Here is a 26,480-nt window from a genome sequence, read left to right as displayed (position 1 = left end):
CTCAAATGTGACTCAACTGCGCATGCACATGAGCCCACTCGTAACTGCTAAAACAAATCTAATGTAAACAGTTGTGACTTCATGCTCACTGGAGGCAATTTGTTGTTATAAAGCATTGGATAGGCTTCCTAAAACCTTTGATACATTTTACTGTTGGTGGATGCTTGCCTCAGCACTGTCTGTCATTTCCTTTGCAATTTATTTTCATTTTTTTTTCTCGTTTATGTTTTATTGTTGAAGTATTATTTTGCAGTATGGGGATACAGTAATATCCTTTGGTAGAGTATCGGTTCTTACCAGTCAACATTACAAAAATTTAAGTGAAAACTAAAACAATGGAAAATTCCCTGAATTCTAAAAAAATTCCCAGGTTATTGCCAGTTTTCCCCCAGATGAAAAAATTCCCAGGTTTTTCCCAGATCTCCCGGTTGTCCCGGGTTGTATACACCCTGTGTAATGTTTGGATACAGTATTACTAGTGCCCTGGTTGACACAGTCAAGTCATTTAAGTATCTGGGTGTAGCATTGCAAAGCTATACGAGATGGAATGAGCATGTGAAAACTGTAGTAGGGAAGGCAAATGGTTGACTTCAGTTTATTGGGAGAATTTAAGGAGAGTGGTTCATCTGGAAAGGAGACCACATATAGGACACTGGAGCAACCTATTCTTTACAACTACTTGGTGTTTGTGATCCATACCAGGTGACATTGAAGGAAGATACTGAAGCAATTAAGAAGTAGGTTGTAGATTTGCTACTGATAGGTTCAAACATCACATACGTGTTACAAAGATGTTTCAGGAACTCAAATGGGAAGTTCTGGGGGGGGGGGGAGGGGGGGGGGGGTTCATTTCTAGAAACACTATTGAGAAAATGCAAAGAATTGGGATTTGAAGCTGGCTGCTGAACGATTCTATTGTTGCCAACATATATCATGCGTAAGGACAACAAAGATAAGATACAAGAAATTAGGTCTCATACGGAGGCATACAGACAGTAATTTTTTCCTTGCTCTATTTGCAAGTAGAACAGGAGGGCAAATGATGAGTAGTTGTATATGATACCCTCTGCCACACACTGTATGGTGGTTTGCAGAGTATCTATCTAGATGTAGATACATATAGATGTATACATCAGAAACAATGTAGACATTATTTCCTGACATCCTGTCAACTGTCATCCATGGGAGATTTCCATCTGCTGTGGCCTCACCTCTGTATATGGTCACACTTTTTGTGATTTTCCTGATTTCAGTGGCTGGGCAAAATGCTGAAACCTTCATACAGTATTGGGTATTGACTGAAATGCACTGGGGAATGACCTTATTGATAGGATAGATTTCCAAATGCTGATGATAATAGCAAAATTTAGTTCTAATGGAAACATTTTCTTTAAAGAAATATTAGTAGTTAATTATACATGCAAATCAGGTGAAGGTGAAATTTTTACTATTAGCAAATAGCTGTTTGTTTCTAAATTACTATAGTTCATTAGAAGTCCCTCATTCTCCTCTTTTCAACAAATGTTTTATTTTTTTTTCAAAAACTTCACATTTCAGAACTTATTCATAGTCAAAATTTTCATGTTCTAGGATGTTACAATCTTAAATAGTGATTATCTCCAAAATTCAAAACCATAGTTTCACAGCCCTGATTCCATAAATGCCTGCTTTCATCAAAATAACTAGTTAATTCGTTAATTATTTAAACAGAAAGTTTCTCTTTCTCAAGATCTTTCTAGCGAGCTTCAGAAATCGCCTTTTTGTTAATACTGCTCCCTCACAAAATAGCACTGCTGGTTTGAAAACTTCCTAATTATTCAAATATTAATGAAAAAACTGTGCTATTGGCAGATGAGCTGGTTGTAACATTGTTGTTGTGAACCTTGGATGTTGTCTGACAGTTGTAACACAAGTCTTAAGAGTTTCTAGCTATATTCTCAAGGTTGGTTTGCCTTGAAAATGTTAGTGCCAAGTATCGATGAACCTACTCTTAAATTAATAATACTAGCTCCTCCTGGCTGGACAGATCTTCTACACTGCTACTCCTGTCTATCTGGGATCAACATTAATAACTGTCATAAGCCTTCACATCTCTTCTCTGGTTGCCACATTAGTGATGCAATGTCATGATGGTCTTCCATGACTGCCATCAGTATGACACTGAGAATTCTGTCAACCTTCTTTTAGTGTCTTCTTTTCTGGTCCAGTGTGCCAATTTGCTGATGATATTGTCATGTTGTAACCACACTCAAATCCAAAATCCAAAAGCTGGGTCATCAGTTAAATACAACACTTAGCACTGAAAGCATGCTATTTAGAACACCAACATACCACGAAAACAGACACAATCTCCTGGGTGGAGAAAACAGGTATTTGTACAAACACAGAATGTCCCAGAAACCTAGTACTTATACAAGCACCAAATATTGCAGATATACAAACATTACACACATAAAATATGTAGAGCACCTTCCAGAAATGATAAATATGAAATAGCTGGTGGTCAGGTTCAAACTGGTGACACACATCACATCAGGAAGTGATACTAACCACTACATCACACTGATGGCACCGGAGCTTGTAGCAATATTAACAAAATAATATTAAATAAAACACCTACAACAATATTTTGAAAATATCACTTAGATGAAATCATGTGAAAATGTTTATGCTATTTAGTGGAAGAACAGGAAGAGACACATTCCTAGACTGAAATGTTACTGTGTTACTGTGAAAGACTGGAACTTAGGTAGTTTATGACTGAAGATGGCACTTACACAACTATTCTTTAATAATACATGATTTTTGTGTTATAGAACATAATCTATTTGCTGTGATGTACTACTGCTCTTTTTGAGAGCCTTCCACATCACATAAAATACAGCATAAATTAATGGGATGGTTGTGGTAAAAGTCACATTAAAAACAATTATATATATATTACTCACCTTGAAGTTCACACTATATTCTAAACCAGGTTTTGAAACAAAGTCACAGTGAAACTCTGCTTTTTCATTTGCTTTTGTTACAACAGATGTCAGCTCATAACCATAAGACTTCTTTGCTACATCCACTGTAAATGAAACCGTTTCCCCTTTGGTAGGAGAACTCAGCCTGGAGACAATCTGAAATTTAGAGTGATAGTAATGAATAAAATGTCTTACAAATACAAGTGTAGAAATTACATGAGAATTTGAAGTAACTAGAATGAAGAAATTGCTTTAGAACCTATCACTAGCAGCATCATATCACCTCCACCACCACCAGCATCAACAACAACAACAACAAAATTATCCAGCTACACTCTCTCAGATGTGATGATCACTTTCCATTCATAAACTTATTTTGAATTAAATTTATACTCTTGCCTACATTTTGATTGTCACATTACTTTTCCCATTTTACTTCTCTACACAAATATTTATACACTTATTTTTCAGTCTTGGTATTGTCTAGACTTGTTATATGCTCCGACTGCTGAATTCTCCGACTACATATAACATGAACAAGAGGTACTGTAATATTATTTCTGTTGTGACTCACTGATCATTCAAAGCGCCGCTGCGCAATTACATGCGTCCTCTACGTGCAGCGCTGTCTGCCAGCCATGCGGCAGCTGCACCACCTAAGCAGCCAGCCGAGCAGCGGCCGCTAGACTGGGACTCAGTGCTTATTCGAATGCTAACGTGTACACTTGTCTTGCTTCTCAACTTACTCTGTGACTTATATGTGTTGTATCATTCTGAAATATGTGTGTTCAACTTGACATTATAACAATTGGCGATGAGGTAGTGGATTTTTCCTTTTCACCGTTGACCCACAGGTTTCCATGGCTACTGTCGAGCAACTATTGCAAAATCTCCTTGAACAGCAAATGCTTCTAACAGCGGCGATTCGCGATTTCGTCGTGGCGTCAAATACGGCGCATTTCTCATCGTTGGCTATACCTCCTTTTCCTCCTTACGACGAGACGGCGGAAGACTGGTCTGATTATGGAAAAACGTCTTCGACAGCACTCCTTGGCATTTCATGTCATGGACAAACAACCATGTAAGTCTCTGTTCCTTTCCTGGATTTCTCCTCAAATGTGTCAGTTGTTGTTGCAGTTGGCTCCTTTGAGGGATCCTGCATCTTTGTCCTTTGCTGAAATGTGCTCACTTCTGTCTGTCTATATTCAAAAGCAAACACATGTGGTAGCCTCTCGTGTTGCCTTTTATCATTGTCAAAAACAGCGATATCAATCCTATCGCACTTGGGCTGCTGAACTTCACGGCCTCAGTCGAAAGTGTCAATTTGTTACTGATGTTCACAAAGAATCCTATGCCGATTCCATGGTATGGGATGCTATTATCCGGTCGGCGCCCGACAAAGAAGTTCAGCAACGTGCCCTTCAGTTGGCAAATCTGCCTCTAGATGAAGTTCTCTCCATTGCACAGTCTTTTGAAATTTCTCGCGCCACTGGGGCGCAAATAGATGGGGTGATGTCGGGGCAATACAACCTCTGTGCGCTGTTGACGACGCGTCGGCACGTCCCCGCCGGCCGACGTGGCCGCAATGCGATCCCACCCGCAGCCTCGGCCTAACCATAAACAACCCGATAAGAAACTGCAGCAAAACCCCCGGCAACTTCCTTCATGTCCGTCGTGTTTTACGAAACAGTCACGCGAGGATTGTCCCCAACGTTGGGCGGTGTGTCACAATTGCAAAAAGAAAGGTCATTTGTCTTCCATTTGCAAATCCGACCGCATACATGATGTTCATGAACATGACGCTGATTCTGATTCTGTGTTATCTGTCAATTGTACTTCTTCCCTTTCAGGGAAGTTATTCCTCACTGGTCGAGATGTTCGCATGCAGGTGGAAACCGGTTCTGCTGCCACTATAATTAATTCTCAGACGCATCTTCAGTTGGGTTCTCCACTCCTGTCACCTGTCACTCGGCAATTATGGACGTACAATAAACAGAAGAGTTCTCTCTTGGGACAGTTTCATGCTGAGGTATCTTACAAATCCATTGTTTGCACTGTTCCCATATTAGTGGTCGACCAGAGCAACGCGGAGAATCTTTTTGGTTTCGATGCCTTTCGCGTTTTTGGGTTCTCCATAGATGACTCTGTCAATATTGTCTCTGACGCTATTCCTTATGCTCAACTGGATTCCTTGTCGACGAAATTTTCGTCCCTTTTTTCTCCTGGGTTAGGCCGTGCAAACGACTTTGAAGCTCATATCACGCTCAAACCCACTGCTCCACCTAAGTTTATTTGAGCTCGGCCCATTCCTGTGGCCCTTTGTGATCAGGTAAAATGGGAGTTGGATCGTCTCACTATTTCAGGGGTCTTGCTTCCTGTCACTTCCAGTGAGTGGTCCTCTCCTGTCGTTGTCGTTGCTAAGCCAAATGGCGATATTCGTCTCTGTGGCGATTTCAAAGCCACTGTAAATGCTCAATGCCTCATCGACACTTACCCTATGCCCCGTCCTGAAGAACTGTTCACTAAACTTGCTGGAGGCCAGCATTTTTCTAAAATTGACCTGTCAGAAGCTTATCATCAACTTCCTCTCGATGCTGCTTCCCGGCAGTTTCTGGTCCTTAACACGCCTTTCGGCCTCTATCAATACCAACGCTTGCCATTCGGGGTTGCTAGCGCCCCTGCTCTCTTTCAGCGATTCTTGGAACAATTATTGCTCCCTGTCCCTGGGTGTATCAATTACATGGACGACATTGTTGTCACTGGCTCCACCACTGACGAACATCTTCAAAATCTCTGCACACTTTTTCATGTCTTACAGACTGCTGGTCTTAAGTGTAATCTTCAAAAATCAAAATTTTTCAGCCGTCTATCATGTACTTGGGGTTTCAACTCTCTCGGGATGGTATTCGTCCACTTCAGCAAACTCTCACTGCGATCAATGCCCTTCCTCACCCTACATCTGTTAAGGAACTGCAGGCCTTCTTGGGGAAAATAGCGTACTATCACAAGTTTTTACCGTCTGCGGCTTCGGTGGCTCAGCCATTGCATCACCTGTTGCATAAAAACGTGCTTTTTCACTGGTCTGCATCATGCGATGCGGCTTTCCAGAAATTGAAGACTATGCTGAAGCAGGCCCCATGCCTGGCTGCTTATCGACCTGGCCAACATCTTGTTCTTGCCACAGACACCTCTCTATATGGGGTTGGTGTACTCCTTGCGCACCATTTTCCTGACAGTTTGGAACAACCCATTGCTTATGCCTCCAAAACGCTCACGGATGCCCAACAAAAGTATTCTCAAATTGAAATTGAAAAAGAAGCTTTGGCCATTATTTATGCTCTTTATAAGTTTGGTGTTTTTCTCTATGGATCCAAATTTCATCTTGTTACGGATCACAAACCATTTGTTTCCTTGTTTCATCCATCAACGTCACTTCCCAACTAGGCTGCACACCGCCTCCAGCGTTGGGCTCTTCCCTTGTCTCGTTTCAATTATGAGATTCATTTCCAGTCAACGGCTCAACATGCAAATGCTGATGCTCTGTCTCTCCTTCCCATGGGTCCTGATCAGGCATTCGATAGGGATGAACTTTTGTGTTTCCACCTGGATGTTGCCGAGCAGCGGGTTGTGGACGGGTTCGCCATAACTGGGGACAGGCTGGTGGCTGCTACGGGTTCTGACCCTTCCCTCTCCCGGGTTTTACGTTGTATTCAGAAGGGTTGGCCAGATCGCCCATCTGCTAAGACTTCTGATCTGTTGCGGAACTACTACGCTTTGCGCTACCACCTCACGGCTAGGGATGGTGTTATCCTCCTTTCCACTGACAATGCTTCGCCGTGGGTTGTGGTACCTGCATCTTTGCATGCTTCGGTCTTGTGCCTCCTTCACCAAGGGCACTGGGGTGTGTCTCGCACAAAATATCTGGCACGCCGTCATGTGTATTGGCCTGGCATCAACTCTGAAATAGCACACATGGTCGCTGCCTGCGGCCCTTGTGTGTCACAGGCCGCTGCCCCGAAGTCATCTTTGTCACCGTGGCCTTCGCCTGAGGAGCCCTGGGAGCACATTCATGCTCACTTTGCGGGACCCTTTTTAGGTACATATTGGCTCCTCTTAATTGATGCCTACTTTAACTTTCCTTTCATTGTCCGTTGCACGTCGCCTACCACTGCGGCAACCACCAGTGCTTTCGCCCGTATTTTTTCTTTGGAAGGCCTGCCCTCTACTCTTGTTACTTATAATGGTCCGCAATTTGCCTCTTCTGCATTTGCGGATTTTTGTGCTCGACACGGCGTTATGCATGTCACGGCCCTGCCATTCCATCCACAATCCAACAGTGAGGCTGAATGACTGGTCCGCACATTTAAGGCTCAGATGCGGAAACTTCTGACTTCTTCTGCTGCTAATGATGCGCTTCTCCAATTTCTGGCATCTTACCATTTGACCCCCACGTGTGTCCACAGCCCAGCTGAGCTCTTACATGGCCGACAGCCCCGCATGCTACTTCATCTTCTGCGGCCTTCCATCTCACGGCCGCGGGTGCCTTCACTTGGCCGGTTCACTGCCGATGACCTCATCTGGGTACGGGGATATTGCAGGCGGCCAAAACAGAGCCCGGGCCATATCTTAAGACACCGTGGCAGACGCCTGTATGAAATCCAGATGGACACGGGTGTTGCAGTGCGTCATTCGGACCAGCTTTGGCCTCGTGTGCCGGCAACGCCTGTTCCGAATGCCGCTACACCACCTTCGGCTCTACCTGACGCTCGGGATCTTGGCATCTCTCAATACTCACAACGCAGCCCTCTCACCATCATCACGATGCCAGCACAAGGATGGACACCACCAGGAGACGTGCCCATGCAGGAACCAAATGACCATCCTCTGTCAGAGCAAATCTACTCGCCTCCTCCTCCAACGGACGCCGAAACTTCGCCCATGTCTCCTGTCATATGAACTGGACTTGCCGCAACGGGCGGATTGGTGCATGGGGCCCCAGCAGATTCGACCCCTACGTCTCCTGTCATCTTGACCCGTTATCCACGGGGACACTTCCGTCCGTACGGGAAGCCTCCTCCTCGAGACTTTACGGCAAGTCAAACAATGCCTATGGATGTTAGCCATCTCCAGGACACCTCCATCAAGACCAGTGCAACAATTTCAAAGGGGGGAAAAGTGTTGTGACTCGCCAATCATTCAAAGCGCCGCCGTGCAATTATGCGCGTCCTCTAGGTGCGGCGCTGTCTGCCAGCCATGCAGCAGCTGCGCCACCTAAGCGGCCAGCCGAACAGTGGCCGCTAGACTGCGACTCAGTGCTTATTCGAATGCTAATGTGTACACATGTCTTGCTTGTCAACTTACTCTGTGACTTATATGTGTTGTGTCGTTCTGAAATATATGTGTTAAACTTGACCTTATAACAATTTCTTTCCCTAGTTGACTCCATAGCAGACTCTGCCTTTAAAAACTTTCCCTTCAACAAAGGCATTATAATATACAACAGCCTGCCATCAGAAATTTAAAAACAGTAAGTCCCCAACTGTATTTAATAAAAAATTAAAATCATTTCTTCTTGATCTATGTTTCTACAGTGCAAGTGAATTTCTGCTCCACATGGGTGGAAAGAAACATGAAACAAATTGCAGCAAAGAATTTTGTAAAAAGTAAAACATTAATGCAACTATGTGCAAAAATCTTGCATCTATCTCATTTGCTACTAAGCAAATTAAGTGCAGAAAGAATATCGAACCAGCTAATGTTGTGTATATGTGTGAGAGGAACACAGCAGCAAAATACAAATGTGTAACTGAGTATGTAACTTGTGTGTTCATAAATGTATGTGTTCATAACTTCTCAGAAAATATGTATGTAAACTCATGTTTGTGTAAACTTTCGGCATATTACTTCATGCCAGCAAATTATCATAATGTCCAACATCAAATGTATGTTTGTGCATCACCATGTGCATGTCATGTACAGTATTGATTACAGGACAATAAAAAAATAAAAAAATCAATAATTTTACCCACTTTGGAATCAGAATCAGTCGTTCTCATGAACTTATATTTCTGCTACTAGGATTCTACTATGGTATCTTTTTTTAAGTATATGTTCCTAGTTTGTTAAATAAAAACTGGCATGAAGTATGTATGAAGCATTTGTTCTTTGATATTTTGCCATGGTGCAGAAGTATTCTCACTTCAGTTCAGAAATTTACTGCTTATTGGAATATTACGACCACTTCCTTAGAGTGATACTTAAAGCTATTTGAAGATCTATGTTAATAAATAATCTCAACCAAATGTGTAAATCATGCTGAAAACCAGAGTTGAGGTAGAGTTTTCAGTGAGAGAAGCACTGGATAAACCTGCACGCTGGGTGACTCATTGCTGTTTTCTCACTCTGTCTCTGTCTCTTTTCACGTACACTGCAATTCTTTCTATCCCCTCACTAACTTTTTACTGATTGATTAAAAATTTAATTCTTAATATTTATCATGCTTTCATTCATTTATCACTTCTTTTTTCAGTTCGATTAATGTCAGGCCTGGTGGTCTTGTGGTAAAGCACATGCCTGGAAACTGAGAGGTTGTGGAGGTCAAATCTTGTTTGGACCATGGATTTTTCAGTCTTAGTTTTAACACAGTCTTCACCTCTCAATGATGTGAGGAGACACCAAAAAAAACATGTGGTTTGGAGTCCATGTTAAACTAAAAATACCCTTTTACTGCTTGGATAACTGGGGTAGTTGAGGGACACACAAGTCACCAAAGTAATGACCAATGAAACACTTGCATGAGGCAATTAAGCCTCATGAAATTATTACTATTATTATTAATTCAATTAATCATAAAATCAAGCATCTCTGAAACTCATACTAATGCAGAAAATGGAAGTCCCATAGGCCAGAGCACATTTCAATTTCATGATCTTCATTTAATGTGCAAAGTTAAAATGAGTGACTGATACAATGTATTAATTATTTATTATGAAATGTTTTGCTGGCTATCAGAATCCCAGGATAAATTTTTGTCAGTCCCAAAACTCTTAAACATAATTAATTTCAATTACATAATATCTAAGTTTCCAATATGTGAATAATTCCGAATGACACCACGGCTTGGGTTTCTTAAAAACATCCAAGTCATTCCATGCAAGCTACATGATTTGTTTGTATAATAGAGGGTGATGAAAGTGAATGACTTTTATTGGTCTTGCCACAAAATGGTTACCTTTTTCTTAGAAAATTGTTATGGAAATAGTGTTTTAAGCATCAAACCAGTTGTAAGACTGATTACTTGAAGAAAATACAGTGTCTATCTATGAATGGATGTAGGTTCTAGCCTTGTTATACCTGGTAGTAATTCATTAGCTTATATCCATATGCTGAATACTGACTCAACAGCTCACAACATTTCTTATGAAGCCAAATCTTTTACAACAATGTTAGTAAGAAACATTCTACTCAGAAGGCAGAAATGTATGTGTAACACAATCAGAAATTAAAGCTACCTAAAAGTATGATATTATTCTTATAGTTACAAAGTACTTGCTATGTAATAATTGTGGAATCCAAGGGAAAACTGTTTATAGCACACTTTAAAAAATTAGAATTCCTGAGCTGTTACTACAGTTAATAGTGGGTCATTGTCCTAAGCTTATGCAGAAGTCTTCCCAATTTATGTACTAAAAATAATTTAATTAGTTAATACCAGTCATTATTGTGCTGTGGGTTCAAGTTCTGAATGTTCGTTAATGTAATCTGTTTCACATGACAACATACAAATTTATTTATCTTCCTACTCTTCATGCACTTTCAACCTCAAACTTCTTAGCAATAAGCAGTATTTCAGTTTTTCCATGATGTTGGAATCAGTCATTAGACATACTACACCAACACCTTCCTAGCAGACTTCACACTCTGTGGTCCAGGAAAGTGCTGAGGGCCATGATGCGGGCCACCAGCCCACTGTCACAGAGCACTGGGTTCGCTCGCATGCCACACTGCCTGGCTTCTCCATGTGACTTAAAGCAGCGCCTTGATTTGGGTGAGCCAGTATAAATAAAAACTGCTCCAGGCATTAACAATATCTGTTATCTAATGCTACCTACTCTTAGACTGCCTGCACGATGACTGTCAACCCAATGGGCATCACCCAGACTCATCTACAATTGGCTGCTGCTGCCGCTAGCAGCTGGTCTGTGGATGGCACCTATATCCAAAGCCACTGGGTTCTGAACTGGAACCACCTGACATCAACCAACCCTTGGGTATCTCCAATGGGTCTTTTGACCATAGGCTGCACCTGGGTGCCTCTCGCAGCTGCTGGGCTCACTACTGCCAGGCTACCGACACTACTGTCTGGTGTATTGGGACACACTTGCCAACACCTATCAGTGCTGCACGGTGCATCCAGTGTGAGGCTGGCCATGCAGCATCCCCATGTGATGCATCACCATGGGGAAATGGTTACAGTAGAAGGCAACTGCGCTGCTCTGCATTGGTGGGTGGAGGAACTACTGCTGGCACTATGTACTGCAGCATATTTTCTGTGGTAGGCACTGCTGCCTAAGAACAACAGCACCACCATGACACCATCCACAGTGGTTTATGAATTCTGCTGAATAAAATATGTTGGTAATGCTAATACGCTTATGATTCTTTGGTAAAGGGGAACTGGTTTTTCACACCTGCTGCTCAGCCAACCATCATGAGACAAATTCCTGATGTTATAGTGTCATTAATACTCATACAATCCTGCCTCCATAATAACTGTTGTATTTGGTCTGCATTTGGTGACATCAGTGCAGCACATTGAATGAAAATAAACTGTTTTCTTCTCCCTGTATTTCCATCGAGTACTGAGCAATGTTGAGATAACCAGATTGGCCAGCTCGTTTTAAAGTGAAATTTTTAAAGTTCAATGCAAGCGTAGACTTGAGTGAGTTTGAGGGTAATACGAGACAGACATATGCCAGTATGAGTCTGGTCAGGTGTGTGCAATGTAATTTATTAGGTAACAGTGTCCTCTGGGCTCAGTTGTCACCTCTAGTTTGTTTTAAGTATAGCAGGTATATTCATTAAGCCAGGGAAAGTCATGAGTGTTCCTGGTTGGCTCTCAGGTGTCAAGGATAAATACTGTAGGATGTGTTATATAATTGATAATATCTTCCTTGCATTTGTTCTATTGTGTTTTGTCCTGGCATGTTCAGTATAGGCTTCACAGTGAGTGAATCAGGGACACAGACATTTACCACTCAGGAAGTGGTTCAAACTTTTTTAGATCAAGTGGCTCAAATGAGGGTAGATAATATAGACTTCCATAGGCAGGTGCTTTCAAGGAGGGCAAATACTCATCCAGTTTGTTGGTATTCATCCTAGATGCTGGCACTGCAAGCCTAGTAGATCCTTTTTCAGGTAAGGCAGGAGAGGATGGAGTCGCATTTATGGATAACTTGTTCACAGCTATAAATCTGTGTTGTTGGACAGATAAACAGTTGTTACAGATGGCCAAATTATATTTAACAGGGAATGTTAAGACATATATAATGTAACATGATGACCTAAGAAATACATGAACTTTTAAAGTACTGAAAAAGGCTTAGTACAGTGGCACAGAAGACAGAATAGTTGTAGGTCCTATCACAATCAGTTAAACAGCATGTCACAGAAGCACAGCAAATCTATTGAAACTTTCATGAACAGAATAAAAAAACTCAATGTTAATACATATGAGTTAATGAACAGTGATGATATGAATAAGGTCCTTCTGCAAGAAGCAGAGCAGAGCATGTTAGATGCATTTTTGTGGGGGCTACCACCCGATGTGTCAAGGAAAGTACTCACAGAATTTCCAAAAGGTTAGCTGGAGCCATCGGCACAGCAATGGCTTATGGCTTAAGAGGAATTAAATGTGGTAAATTGAGACTATGATAAGAGAAGTACTTTTTCTACTGATGTCAAATGTTACTGTGTCAATGCACGGGCCACATAATGGCAAGATTGTCATCAGCCACAATGTAGGAAATGTGGGAAAGTTAGAAATGCAGAACAGGAATATAGTCAAAGTAGAGGGCATAATAAGAAGGTACAAAATGGAAATAACCAGCTGTTTAATAGCAATTGGAGTCCCAGAACCCTGGCCAAATGGCACACTATGCAGCTAAGATGTCTGAATCATGGAGTGTTGAACAATACCAGAATGCTATGTGAGGATGAAACTTGATTCGCATATAATAAAGGCCCAGCTAGACCAACTGGATGCCTGGCTGGCTGTGGCAAGGGCCATGCATGCCGACAGTATAGGTGAAGCCCACATTGAGATAACAGAGTTACAGAAATCCATACACCACTTGGAAAATGGCCAGTTAACCTTTACCCTGTTCCCACCAAGTCAATTCCTAGTTGGCTTGTGTCAGACATTATACTGATGGAGGAGAAAACTTGCTGTTTTACCATCTTGTGTCAGTGGGGTCAGAACTGACCACACTCATCTATATGTGCTAATTACTTTCCCAGTAGCAGGCATCAACATCCAATATGAGTATGACATGATTCACCCATATCCAGTGAGGTGGGTGGCTTGGAGAAGCTTGTGCAAGTCAGGACGAATGAAATACTAACAATTATGCCATGAGGGAAAAGCCACACACTGACATCATAAAATGAACTGTGGTGTTGACAATGAGAACGAGTTACAGTATGCTCATACAGGATAATCCAGACAGCCACTGGGAAGAGCAAAATAGAACTGGTATTAGGAGGGACTAGAGCAGGTGTGTGCCTGCAGGACATCCTTGCACTGCAACCTCATTTGCAAAAAGCACATGGGTGTACTCAGCATATGATCCAGTGGTAGTTATTGCAAATTGCTATGAGCAATGATCTAAAGGTGCAGGACATTTGGAACTGCAAGGTAGTAGTATATGTACAGTATGATGTGTCATGGTTTGGGACCAACTTCTTGGCTCACTTCCTACTACAACAGCAGTTACAATTTTGAACCTGACTTATTCCCTACTGCACCCGCCCAATGAAGCTTTGGTATCACAACCTCCAAGAACCAGAATTTCCTGAACAATGCCTTGGATTCCAAACAACTCAGTTCTCTAGTCAAGTTTATGGCAGTACAGAAGGGGCATATTTGAGCATAGCAAATGTTTTAACACATACAACAGTATTGTGGTCAACATCAACATAAAATCACAGTGATACATGTTGAATCATCAAATACCAATCTAAATCTGGTTTTCGTTTGGGCACTCTATATCTATCTATCCCACCCTCCTGAACTCTGCACCCACCATATACCAATTGAGCGGGTCACACTTACAGTGTAAGTAGTCACAAGGATACCAGTCAAAGGGAAGTTTGATTTCAACAGTACTATTGGAAAAACACAGAGGAAAATGTAAATAGCTACAGAAAGACAAGTGTAAAATGCCTGATACAGTGTTAACAGATTTAGCAGCAACCTGTGATTTGGTAGATCAGGTATTCTAAAGGAAAGAGAAGTGTGCGCAAGCACCTTCCTTGTGGACTTCACAATCCGTGGGCAGATGGACCAGCCTGCTGCCTGTGAATTTCTGATGTGTGGGACAGAAAAGTGCCGAGGGGCATGATGTTTGCCACCAACCCAATGCAGTGGAGTATTACCTCATGCTGCACTGCCTGGGCACCTCTACATGACACAAAGTGAGACTGGGGTAAGTCAGATTAAATAATAGCTACTGCAGTCTAACATTATCTATCATTGACTGCATCTGCTCAGAGAACTCCTCTACACCAGTCATTGATCCTATGTGGGGCATCCAGTTCCATCTTCCCATCTACAATTGGACCCTGTCTCCATCAGCCATTGGTCTATGGGTGGTGTCTTCAATCATTGTCATGGGGTCGGAACTGGTGCCATCTGCTTGGGGCCACCTGCTGGCTGACATCATCTGACCCCTGCGTGTTTCCAAAAGGTCTTTGATTTGGAGTCTGCATCTGGGTCCCTCCTGCACCTCACCTACTGCCGGGCTAATGATGGTCTACTCATCACCAAGGTCCTGGTTTCAGGGCACCACTCTCCTCACCCCCACACTGCCATGTGACACTGCGAGCAGCAACACCAGTGCACCCAGTTGGTGCATCCAGTGCACAGCCAGCCTTGTTGCAGCAGTTCAGCATAACTTGGACATAGTTACAGCCCAAGGACACCTCACTACTGTACTTTGCAAAGTGGAGCAACTACTGCTGCCACCACATTCTTCCACATGTTTTAGGGGAGGGCGCTGCTGCCTAGGATCAATGACACCACCATGACACCTTCAACAGTGGCCGTATAAATTCTGCTGAATAACAGTGGCCATATAAATTCTGCTGAATAAATTACGTTATTGATACCACTGCTCTTATGATTCCATGACAGCCACAGAACAGGTTTCTCCCTCCTACTGGCCAGCCAACCATCTTGAGAAAACTCCCTGACATTTTATGGGATGAATAATGTTTGGAACATTCTGGCAACATGATATGTAGGCATATTTCTAGTTTTCTTTTGTACACATATACAATTTACAGGGTGTATACATGGACAAGGAACAAAAATTCCCGGACTTTTCCTGGATTTCCCGGTTAAAAATACACTTTCCTTCAGGTGAAAACATGCTTTTTCCATGTTAAGTGACAGTATTTTTCCCCCTATCAATCCTTTGAATGGTTGAGGTTTTATACACGGGCGGAGAATTTCCTGGCACTTTAGAAAACGAAACTCAGAGAAAAAGACGCGTTTTAGAAATATCTTTTATGTGCAGCAACATGTACATTGCGTATTTTCGTACTACAAAAGTATACATTGGAATTCCACCAAACACCGCATGTTACTTTCCGATTAATTGAAATCGAGATTGGGATGTGTTTCTGTAAGCCAGTCATAGCTCATGTCATGTGATCTCGGCAGTCGATGGCAGCAGATACTGAGAGCATAGACAGATGATGTAGTCAGCCAACAGCAACATCACTTTTATGTAGTGTTGCTACAAGAAAGCAAAGCTTTCACATATAATATTGGTCTCTAAGGTTAATAAGCTGCAAGAGAAGCTACGATTTTGCATATAATGTTGATCTTTTTTATGCGTGTTACACTTTAAAAAGCACACAAATGTGCCAGTAAAATTTTGAATAATGACAAACCACCATTCGCAATATTTACCAGCAACCTGTTAGAAATAGGTTTGTTTCAGCAGTTTCCAGAGAGTGCACTGATAGGCAAACATTGAAAGATCATACATTATGTGGAAAAAAAAAAAAAAAAAAAATATCAGAGGATACTCCAAGAGCATCGGAATTTTGTGAACCATAACTAAAATGTGCACATTTAAAGTGCATACTTAAAACGCACATTCGTATGTCCAGATTCCCAATCAAGTAGACCTCAACCTGATATTAAGCTCTTCAGTGTGGTTTTCAGGATATAAGTTTTCTTGGAGCACCAGTACTGTAATATATCATGTTTGGTTCTTTCTTATGGCATAATGCCACACATGCTAGAAGATGAAAACGTGCACTTGAAATGCAGTGAACAGTTGAAATTAGCCAGTACTGTGAATTTTCATTTTTTTTCTTGTTTATGTTTCATTGTTGAAGTATTATTCTGCAGTAGCAGGATACAGTAATATCCTTGGTTCTTACCAGTCAAAATTACAAAAATTTTACTGAAAACGAAAACAATGAAAAATTCCCGGAATCCTAAAAGATTCCCGGGTTTTACCTGGTTTTCTCCTGGATGAAAAAATTCCTGGGTTTTCCCGGATCTCCTGGTTGTCCCAGGTCGTACACACCCTGAATTTACGAATCTGAATTCTGTCCACACCTAATTACTATGAATAAATACCACAAATCATCATAACACTTTCTATCATTTCTATTTTACGTTGTACAGAAGTAAATTAGCTCCCAAGTTTACACATTAGCATTTTTGCATTATTTATTTCCTCTATCAAACATTCTGCCTTCTACTGGAGTGATTTTTTCAATATTCTGTCACTTTTTGTGAGAACTAAAAATGGTAGAGCTCATGATCAGATCCCAAGTGAAACCTTATGAGCAAAATGAAAGTTAAATTGAATCAATTCACAACAAGACAAACATATTAAGCATTCAGTTACTGCTTCCACAACATAAAACATTCATCACACGTGATTAAATTAATGTATTTGTAAGCAATATAATACACACACACACACACACACACACACACACACACACACAAACATACACACACAGTAAATGCAGATTTATCATTTACCTTTACTGGATGCTGAGTATCACGCTCTATACTTCCAATCAATGTGTATGATGTTTCATCAGCATTTACATTCGCATTAATTAAGTTATTATTTTTTTGAACTTGTGAAATGGTGGCTTGCAAAACTGCATGCCTGTAAAAAATAAAGTAGGAAACACATGGATCATAAAGGTTCATTCCAATAAAACAATTTTTGATTGAAGATGTAGTTTTCCTAAAAAATAAAAAGCTTTTTAAACAAATCAAGATTTTTTAAAACTATAAAAATATTTGTGTGACCACAGATGCTGCCAAAAGATGTTTCTTCTATCATAATATGCATATTAAGAAAAGGAAAATTTCCTAGACTGAGGTACCATTTAACTCCATGTTAAGAAGTGTTTCATGCTGTGGAGCATATAAGTATAAAGAAACAGCTACTTGCACATACAGTTTGGTTGCTCAGTGCTATCTTTTCTTGTGTCACTCCATTTCTCAGACTGTTTCAGTTTTGGGACAAAGGTACTAGGCATGCTCAAATGTGGAACAATTAAAACAAACTTAAAGCATTACAGTTTATACGAATAATGAATACTGTAGTGCAACAAGATGATGACATATAAACTGTGCAAGCCATAATGGCATTGCAGAGTGATCTGTGGTCTTTCTGGAACAACTGTGTAGCTATGTGATGTTAGCATCTGACAGGCAGAATCAGCAGTAGTCATTATTAATACATTAATATATTCACTTCAAGAGATGACTTTTATGTAACTATATGCAAAAAAAATTGTTTCATGTTTGTGAAAGTAAATTGTGTATCTGGTTGTACAAATGTTAATACCGTAATTCTGTTTTGTGAACTATTTTTGGTCTGAGAGGGATATTGATCAAATCAATTTTGATTTATATAACAGATGGGAAAAAGCATCTGATACACAATTCTGTTACTGAATGCTGGTAACATAAATACCTATGAAAGAACATTGAGATTCCATGGCTTGTGTGTGATCCAAAACGTATGGACAACACTCACAAAAATGGCATGTAAAGCTAATTTACCAGTTACCATTAGCATGAAGAAAGTGGTGAAATGGGAATTTGAAGTCCTTGGCTTAGTTAAAAATAAATGGATATAATTTTATAAAAGAAGGATCCGACCAAGCAGAGCCATTAATATATCTATACACCACAGTATAATTACTTAAAGATCATTTACAATTTTGGAGATACAGTGGTATGTTTGGTACATAAAAAGAAGAATCACTTAGAGTGCCCCGGGTTGCTAAAAGGACTTACTTTTCTCTTACTATGATTTGTATGTATAACTTTTCATGGTCTCTCTGGTGTTGCTCAAATCCAAAAAGGTAATACATATCTGTCAGTACAAGGATCAGACTTCAATAGTTTATCTGCCATAAAGTAACTGGAAGTATCTATGTTTAGCTCATTTAGTTTTTCTGAATTTTGTGGCTAGGCCAGTTGCTGGTACCTCCATACAGCAATTGGCTTTGGTTATGATGTATTGTGAAGTGAGCTCGACAAGGGTACAGCAATAAGCTTTGTCCAAAAGCTTGATTATATTCACCTATAGATGACTAATGTGATTAGAAGAGTTGTGATGGTTGACATCTGACGGCATAGTAGTCATAAAAACTTGCTTTCTTTCTTTGCAGTAATGTACAACTTGTCCAGGGCACCATCATATTGACCTCTGTCCTCCAAATATATGTTCTTCAGTAGGGTGTTATACTTAGCAGAGAAGTCAGTTGTACTTGCTTTGGTTAGGCACTGGTTTGTTGTTTGATTGCAGCAGCATATGTCAGAGTAGACCGAGTCCATTCTTCCTGGCTCATTCGACTAGTGGCAGATATTGGAACAGAACCTTCTTCTATGTTCTCTATTACCTACTGTGGTATGGAATCTATATTCATGGCTGCTATCTCTCATTTACTTGGTGCCACAGTACTGGTTGCCATAAAATGCTGTTTCTCTTCTCTCACTACCTGGCATGTGTGAGAGATGAGGTCACCATGGCCTTTCATAACTGCCACAGGGGTCAGATTTGGCATTCAGTGTTACTTCTTTTCCCTTATTCTTTTCTGTTGCATATCCTAAATGTTCTGTCAACCCTTGATGATTTCCTCAGATGTTGCGACATCCTTTACTAGAAGGGCTTGATACATGTTTTCTGCAACTTTTTTGATCAAGTCTGAGATTTTATCAGCATCAGTCATATGTGGATCCAGAACTTGGCATAGGGCTAACACATTCCGTATGCAGATCTATTGTTTTAACATGATATTGGACTCTGTTCTCCAGTTGTTCTTCAGCTAAGCAGACTTGCTGCTGTTTGTTGCCCTGAATTTATCCCACCTATTGACTTCTCCTCATTGTTCTTGAACCAATGCTGTGTTGTGCCATCCAAGTAAAAACACACACTTGCCAAACATGTCATTTCATTCCACCTGTTGTATTTGGTAACTCAGCTGAATCATTTTTACCATTTTGTCAGATCCTGAGAAGTGTCTCTGGACAACACCAATGGAAGCAAGATGTGCAGCTTACTTACTGTTGGGTAGCAATCCATTGGGCTCCTGAATATATGGACTGCGAGAATGATGTACAGCTCATATTCTGGTTCTAGTCTGTATAGGCAACTGCCTTTATATTTAAATGCAAACATTTTATGTTTCCTATTTGGAACATTGGTCAAGTTCAGAGCTGAAAGCAGTCATCACTGAAATAAAACACTTATCACTGAAAGTACATTTATTATAAACACCAACAGACAGACAGAACAGAACTGAATTCCTGGACAGAGAAAACAGCTATTTATGAAAACATCAAACATTCCAGAATGCTGGCATTCACATACATTGAACATTCCAGAATATACAAGCATTATAAACAAAATAAATTTCAAGAACCTTTCAGTAATGGTAAATATTAAATAACAAATATTTACTGTTGATTAGGTTTGAACTGGCAACCACAGCACACTTATTAACTGAAATATATAATACTCCTAGAAGGTTTCTGAATGCCATTACCTACTGAAGTATGTCTAATTCCAGAAAATTAGTACCTCTGTACAGGCAAATTATAGCTGCAAGGGTGTACTGTGAGTTGTGCCTGCACAGTCTGGACAGCTCAACCAGTAGAACATCTTATTGGGAAAGGGAAAGTTTTAAGGTGTGCGTCCCAGTTTATCATACAGTTTCTTTTTTTTTTTTTTTTTTCAAAATGAATCTTATTTTTAAACGTACTGACATGTTCAACATCATTGAGAGTTATTGCAAATATAGTGCTCTGGTCTGTCAGTGTTCATATCATCATCTCTCTGCTCAGTTCTGGCATGATAAAAGTAATTTAATGTGTGTGCAAAAAGTGAGATGTTTACCATAGGTGCACAAACTGAATACAGAGGGCAGCTACATGACACTGACCTCTCTCAACATTGAAAAATCAAATTTTCATTACACTACATGCACAAAATAAAACCACTCAAACTACAATCTCCACATTTAATTCTGAGCTGGAATAATGGAGGTGGTATTCCCTTTTGAAAGATCAGTTTCAAGTAAGTGTACAGGAATGTCTCTCAAAAAAATATTTCCTTATGTAGTTTGGGACATTCCCAAATGATATACATCATTTTCCAGGTAGACATCTAGCCACACTTGAAGAAATCTGGCCTCTGCAGTTTCATGCTTTCTACAGCCACATCAGTATCTTCCAAATAAGTATGAACTGTGTGGCATAGAATAATTTTTATTGTACCATATTTAAGTTTTTCCCTGTTCAATTCATAGATGGGGTGGGGGAAGAATGACTGTATACTTTGTGTGTGATGTTATTGACTAACATCTACCTTTTTTATGTCTATGGAATCAATTTGTAGGGTAATAAAGAGTATTCACAGTTTCTGGCCTGAGTGTCAGTTCCTCCGGATTTCTAGGTAGGTTCTCATGAAATGTATTGTGTCCTTCAACAACTGTCTGCTTCTTAAGATTTCTGCTGTGGCTATTCACTGCGCTTCATTGTATATACACAATGTCCCACGTAAGACCAATTCCATATGGATCCAGTAGACTTCTGCAGCATTCAAGTAAGAGTCACACTAGAGTTCATTTATATCAATATCTACATACATACTCTGAAGCCCACTACAAGATGTATGATGGAGGGCACCTCGTACCAATCCTAGGCATTCCCTTTCCTGTTCCCCTTGCAAATGGAGCAAGGGCAAATGACTGTCTATATGCTTCGATATAAGCCCTAATTGCTCTTATCTTGCCTTCGCAGTCCTTACATACAATGTACATTATTCTACACCCATGATGACAATTTCACTTTGGATCTGTGGAAGATAAATTTGCTTTTTTTTTTTCTTTGTAAATATTTATTGTGTATTCTTGTTTTGTGACATGTTTTGCATCCTGAAGGATCTCCACACAATGGATCTATTGGAACAAAAATTACATCTAATCTAATCTCATCTATGCTGGTGGCAGTAGAAACATTCTACAGTCATTCACAAATGCCAGTCCTCTAAATTTCCTCAACAACATTACATGAAAGGAACACTGTCTTCCCACCAGGGATTCCCATTTGAGTTCACACAGCAACTTTATAATACTTAAGTATTGATTGAACATACTGGTGACAAATCTACCAGTGTGTACTGAATGCGTTTGATGTCTTCCTTTAATCTGACCTGGTGGTAACTCCAAACACTTGAGCAGTACTCAATATGGGTCACATGAGTGTTTTATATGTGGTCTCCTTTAAAGATGAGCCACATGATCCTTAAATTCTCCTAAGACACTGAACCTGATCATTCACCTAGACTACCACAGACCTTATGTGCTCATTCCATTTCATATCATTTTGCAATGTTACACCCAGATGTTGAATTGACATGACTGTGTCAAGCAGCACGCCATTAAAAAGGTATTTGAACATTACAGGATTGTTTTTTGTACTCATCTGCATTAAAAAGTATTTTTCTACATTTAATGCACGCTATCATTTATCATACCCAATAGAAACTCTGTCTAAGTCACCCTGTATCCTCCTACAGTCATTCAATGACAATACTTTCCTGTATACTACAGTGTCATCAGTGAACAGTTACCATTACAGCGACATTCCTGTATATCTATCCATCAGATAATTTATGTTTATGGAGAACAAGAACTGTTCTATCACACTTCCCTGGGGCTCTCCTGATAATACACTCATCTTTGATGTACACTTATTAATAAGGGCAACATACTGGTTCTATTACTTACGAAGTCTTTGAGCCACTCACATATCACCTATTCATCCATGGTTCACAGGATATCTTGTGAGAAAATGGCAAGCAAAGTTATATACAACAATGCTTTCTACATCCATGCTGATTTGTGGACAAAAGCTTTTCAATCTCAAGGAAATTTATTAGATTATAGCTTAGAATATGTCCAATGTCCAAGAATTCTGCAGCAAATCAATGTTAAGAATATTGGTGTGTATGGCTGTGGATCTATTCTTCTATCCTGCTTAGATTTAGGGATTTATAAGGGTCACCTGCACTTTTTTCCAGTCACTTAGGACTTTGAACTAGGCAAGAGAGTCACAATAACTGCAAGTTAAGTAAAGAGTCAATGCCAAAGGGTATACACTGTTAAACTAAATTGGAAATTCTGTCTGGGCCTGGCAACTTACTTATTTTCCATTCTTTCAGATGCTTCTCTATGCCAAGAATACGTATTACTATGTCCTCCATATAGGGGACTGAGTGACAGTATGTCTGAATGATCCTCCTCCATGAATGATTTCTTAAACATGAAATTTGAAACTACAGTTTTCATCTTGCTGTCTTCTATTGTCACACCAGAATGGTGAAAAAGTGACTGGACAGAAGGTTTCAACCTGCTCACTGATTTTATGTAAGACCAGAATTTTCTTGGGTTATCAGCAATATCTTTTTCTACATTATGATGTTGGAAGTTATTGTATGCTTAACTCATTGATCTGTTTTACAGATGCAAGTATTTCCACAAACTATGTCTGTCAACATTTCTGTTTTCTTTTTTCACTGACAGTGCAACAATCTCAGTTTCCTCAGCATTTTCTGAATTTTGTTTTAATCCATTGTTGGTCTTTTCCATCCTAAATCAGCCCATACTTCTGAAGAGTGCAATTAACAGTCAGTTTAAACTACGCCCATAGTTCCTCTACCTCCATCGTATGGTAACTAGGTGGTGTCCATTCCCAACGTAGGAGGCCGACAACTACTTATCTGCTCTTTCCAATATAAGTACTCCCTTACCGTTCTTGATGGATTTATTAAATTTCGTAATAATTGTCACTATAATGACATCATCAACAAGGTCAAGCACGTTTGTAGCTAAAAGGTCTAAAATATTTCCAGTGCATGTGGGTTGTCGAACTAGCTGCTCAAGAGAGTTTTTGGAAAATGTGCCCAGAAAACTGTCTGTACCACCTGCAATTAATCCATAGATGAACTTCCTGGCAGATTAAAACTGTGTGCTGGATCGAGACTCGAACTCAGGACCTTTGCCTTTCACAAGCAAGCACTTGCCCACGAAAGGCAAAGGTCTCGAGTTTGAGTCTTGGTCTGGCACACAGTTTTAATCTGCAAGAAAGTTTCATATCAGTGCACACTCCGCTGCAGAGTGAAAATGTCATTCTGAATCCATAGATGTATTAGTCTATACTCAGTAGGTTAAAGTCAGATTCAACTAACGTAATGTGACTGGGGTACATCCACAGTGCTGAGCACAGATTTTTCTCTGAATTATTTTACACCAGAATCAGGTGAACAATAAAGCAGCTGATGATTAATTTAGGGTCACTTGGGGTAGTTACTTGCTTCCAGATAACTTGGTAGTCAGACTCAATTTTGACCTTGATAAATACAATACTTTTGTTGACCGCAATGAACACCCCTCCTATGGTGTCCAACCTGTCTTTCCAATAAATGTTCTATGCCACATTAAATATTCTGAAGTTTCCTATTTTGGTTCCCTCCAGCTCTCTATTGTGAGTATAATTTCACCCTAACAATTTTACTGAAGGGCAGTTAATTCAGGAATTTTTTTTTATAAATGCTTCAACAATTTACTGCTAAAATTTTGACACGTGAGGCTGGCAAACAGCTGACCACAGACAGCAGTGTCTTCAGCTGTTCACAAACTATGGCCAGCTCCTCCAGCAACTGCACACAGCATGCCTACACCCTACACATTCTACAACTGAAATTTTAATGGGAAAATAAACCACACACAATACCAAGAGCTGTTGTCTTCACCATGAATTATCACTATAAAATTTGTTGAAAATGGAAACACAAGCTACTTGAAAGCACTGAGCCTCTCTGTGACCTTAGTTCACTGCATGCTTGCAAACACAAACAAACAACCTTCTCTCCTAGTGATTCAGGAATGGAGGCTGGTGCCTGGCTGAGCTATCTGCAATGATCATTAGTTGTTCAAAACAAATGACAACTGCACAACAACCAGTGTAAATCTGCACTAAACAGTTACTAAAACATGACACTACACCACTTAAATACTCAAACACACAAATAATTTGTGAACTGAATTATAAAAGTGCACAGAAAAATCGAAATACATAAGTTGATACTCTCCTGGTGGACCACAAACAGATTCTGTTTTGTTGGGAATCAGTATTGTAGACAAACTAAGCTTTGCTTTTACATATTGTGCAATAGGTGGCATTTGTCAAAAATTTCCTGATGTTGCTTGAACAGAAAGTGAGATATCTGTCATTTTAAATTATTCTGTTAGGTTTACATCATTCTATAACTTGAAAGACAACACATTTGAACTTGCACCACAGTTCCTCTAGATGTTCATCGTTCTTCACTCACACTACAACTGCATATAAGTTTTGTGGGGTTTTGTCAGCCAGTACTTTTTCTTTCTCTTCCCTCTTTAGTCTCCCTTCTCTAAATAAATATTACCCACACAGTAGTAGAAAAGCAATCGTTTTTGCTGATTCAGTTTCACTGTTTTATTTGTATTGTTTTAAATATCTTAATTGGAACTCTCCACATATTTTGTATTGCCAATAGTGTTGAATGCTGCAGTTAGGTGTTACACTTCTGCCCATGGACCTTCATAATCAAAGACAGTGTAGGCTGTACATAGAAATGTAACAAGCCTTAGAGTATAAATATTAGCAAATTTAAATAGCAGCCTACTGTAAATGTATGAATACTGCCTTATTTTGGTAATATACCACATCACTGAAGCACCTTTCAAAATTGGTGAATTATTCAGGCACTTTTCCTCAGAATGATATGATGATGAAGATATCCTTTGTAGAAGGGAAAAAAACGGGTAGTTTGAGGATTTTTCTGAATGAGCATGGAACTTCAAGGATTTTTCTGAATGAGCATTCATTTGTATTCACAATAAAATCTGTACCGAAAAGCAGATTAATAAAGAGAATGAGGTGTTGAAGCATGGGACTGATAGTACTATAAAGCCTGTTAAAAATTAATGGAAGAGATGTAAAGAAATTAAATTTCAAAAATATCAATATTTGGTATTGGCTGAATGAAAAATGGTAGATTCAGCAGTGGTTTTTATTGCCATTAACAAACTAAACAATTTCTCCTTACATAAAAAGTTACAATAAATAATTGATGTAAATTAAAAGCAGTATTGGGCAAAATACTTCACTTCACGGACACTTACAGTGAAAATTTTCTTAATCAGTAATTTGTGTATCTATAGATTTAAATCCATATGCAGAATGTGAGCTCACCATTCATTTGTAGTTTATATACTTTTTCTGGCATAGATTAAATTTGAAAAAAATGATGTTCCTTCAGTTTCAGGAGGTTGATGTGAGCATGACATAGACAAAATTTAGAGATCATTTTCGTATCATACTTACAGTATTAATAGTTCAAAATGAATGTATCACTAAGCTAACTTTGCTCAGTGATTAGAATACACATCGGCCATATAGATAAAAGTTTCTGTGGAACTAAATGTGATTAAAACCTACATCTACACTCTGCAAACTATTGCGATGGGATGATTTTTTCAGATGTGGCAAAGCCTCCATATGTCCATTTAACTGTAATAGCAGCAATAATTTATTTCACATCTACTGAACTATAAGAGGCAGTCAAACTACCACAATTCATTACTGCTTACAGGTAAATTAACATAGCCAATCATAATAACTACAAGATA

General features: G+C 39.7%; 1 protein-coding gene across 1 annotated transcript in view; it reads right to left on the bottom strand.

Moving 5' to 3' along the window:
* LOC124555064 overlaps positions 1-26,480 on the bottom strand; it is a 704,233-nt gene that overhangs the window by 362,677 nt on the left and 315,076 nt on the right. The window contains exons 37-38 of the mRNA XM_047128850.1: positions 17,260-17,392; positions 2,949-3,125 (exon numbers count right to left, since the gene is read on the bottom strand). Coding sequence (XP_046984806.1) covers positions 2,949-3,125; positions 17,260-17,392 — 310 coding nt within the window. The remainder of the gene's footprint in view (positions 1-2,948; positions 3,126-17,259; positions 17,393-26,480) is intronic.

This window comes from Schistocerca americana, chromosome X (genome assembly GCF_021461395.2).
Source record: "Schistocerca americana isolate TAMUIC-IGC-003095 chromosome X, iqSchAmer2.1, whole genome shotgun sequence".
NCBI lineage: Eukaryota > Metazoa > Arthropoda > Insecta > Orthoptera > Acrididae > Schistocerca > Schistocerca americana.
This window is presented reverse-complemented; position numbering and strand designations above follow the sequence as displayed.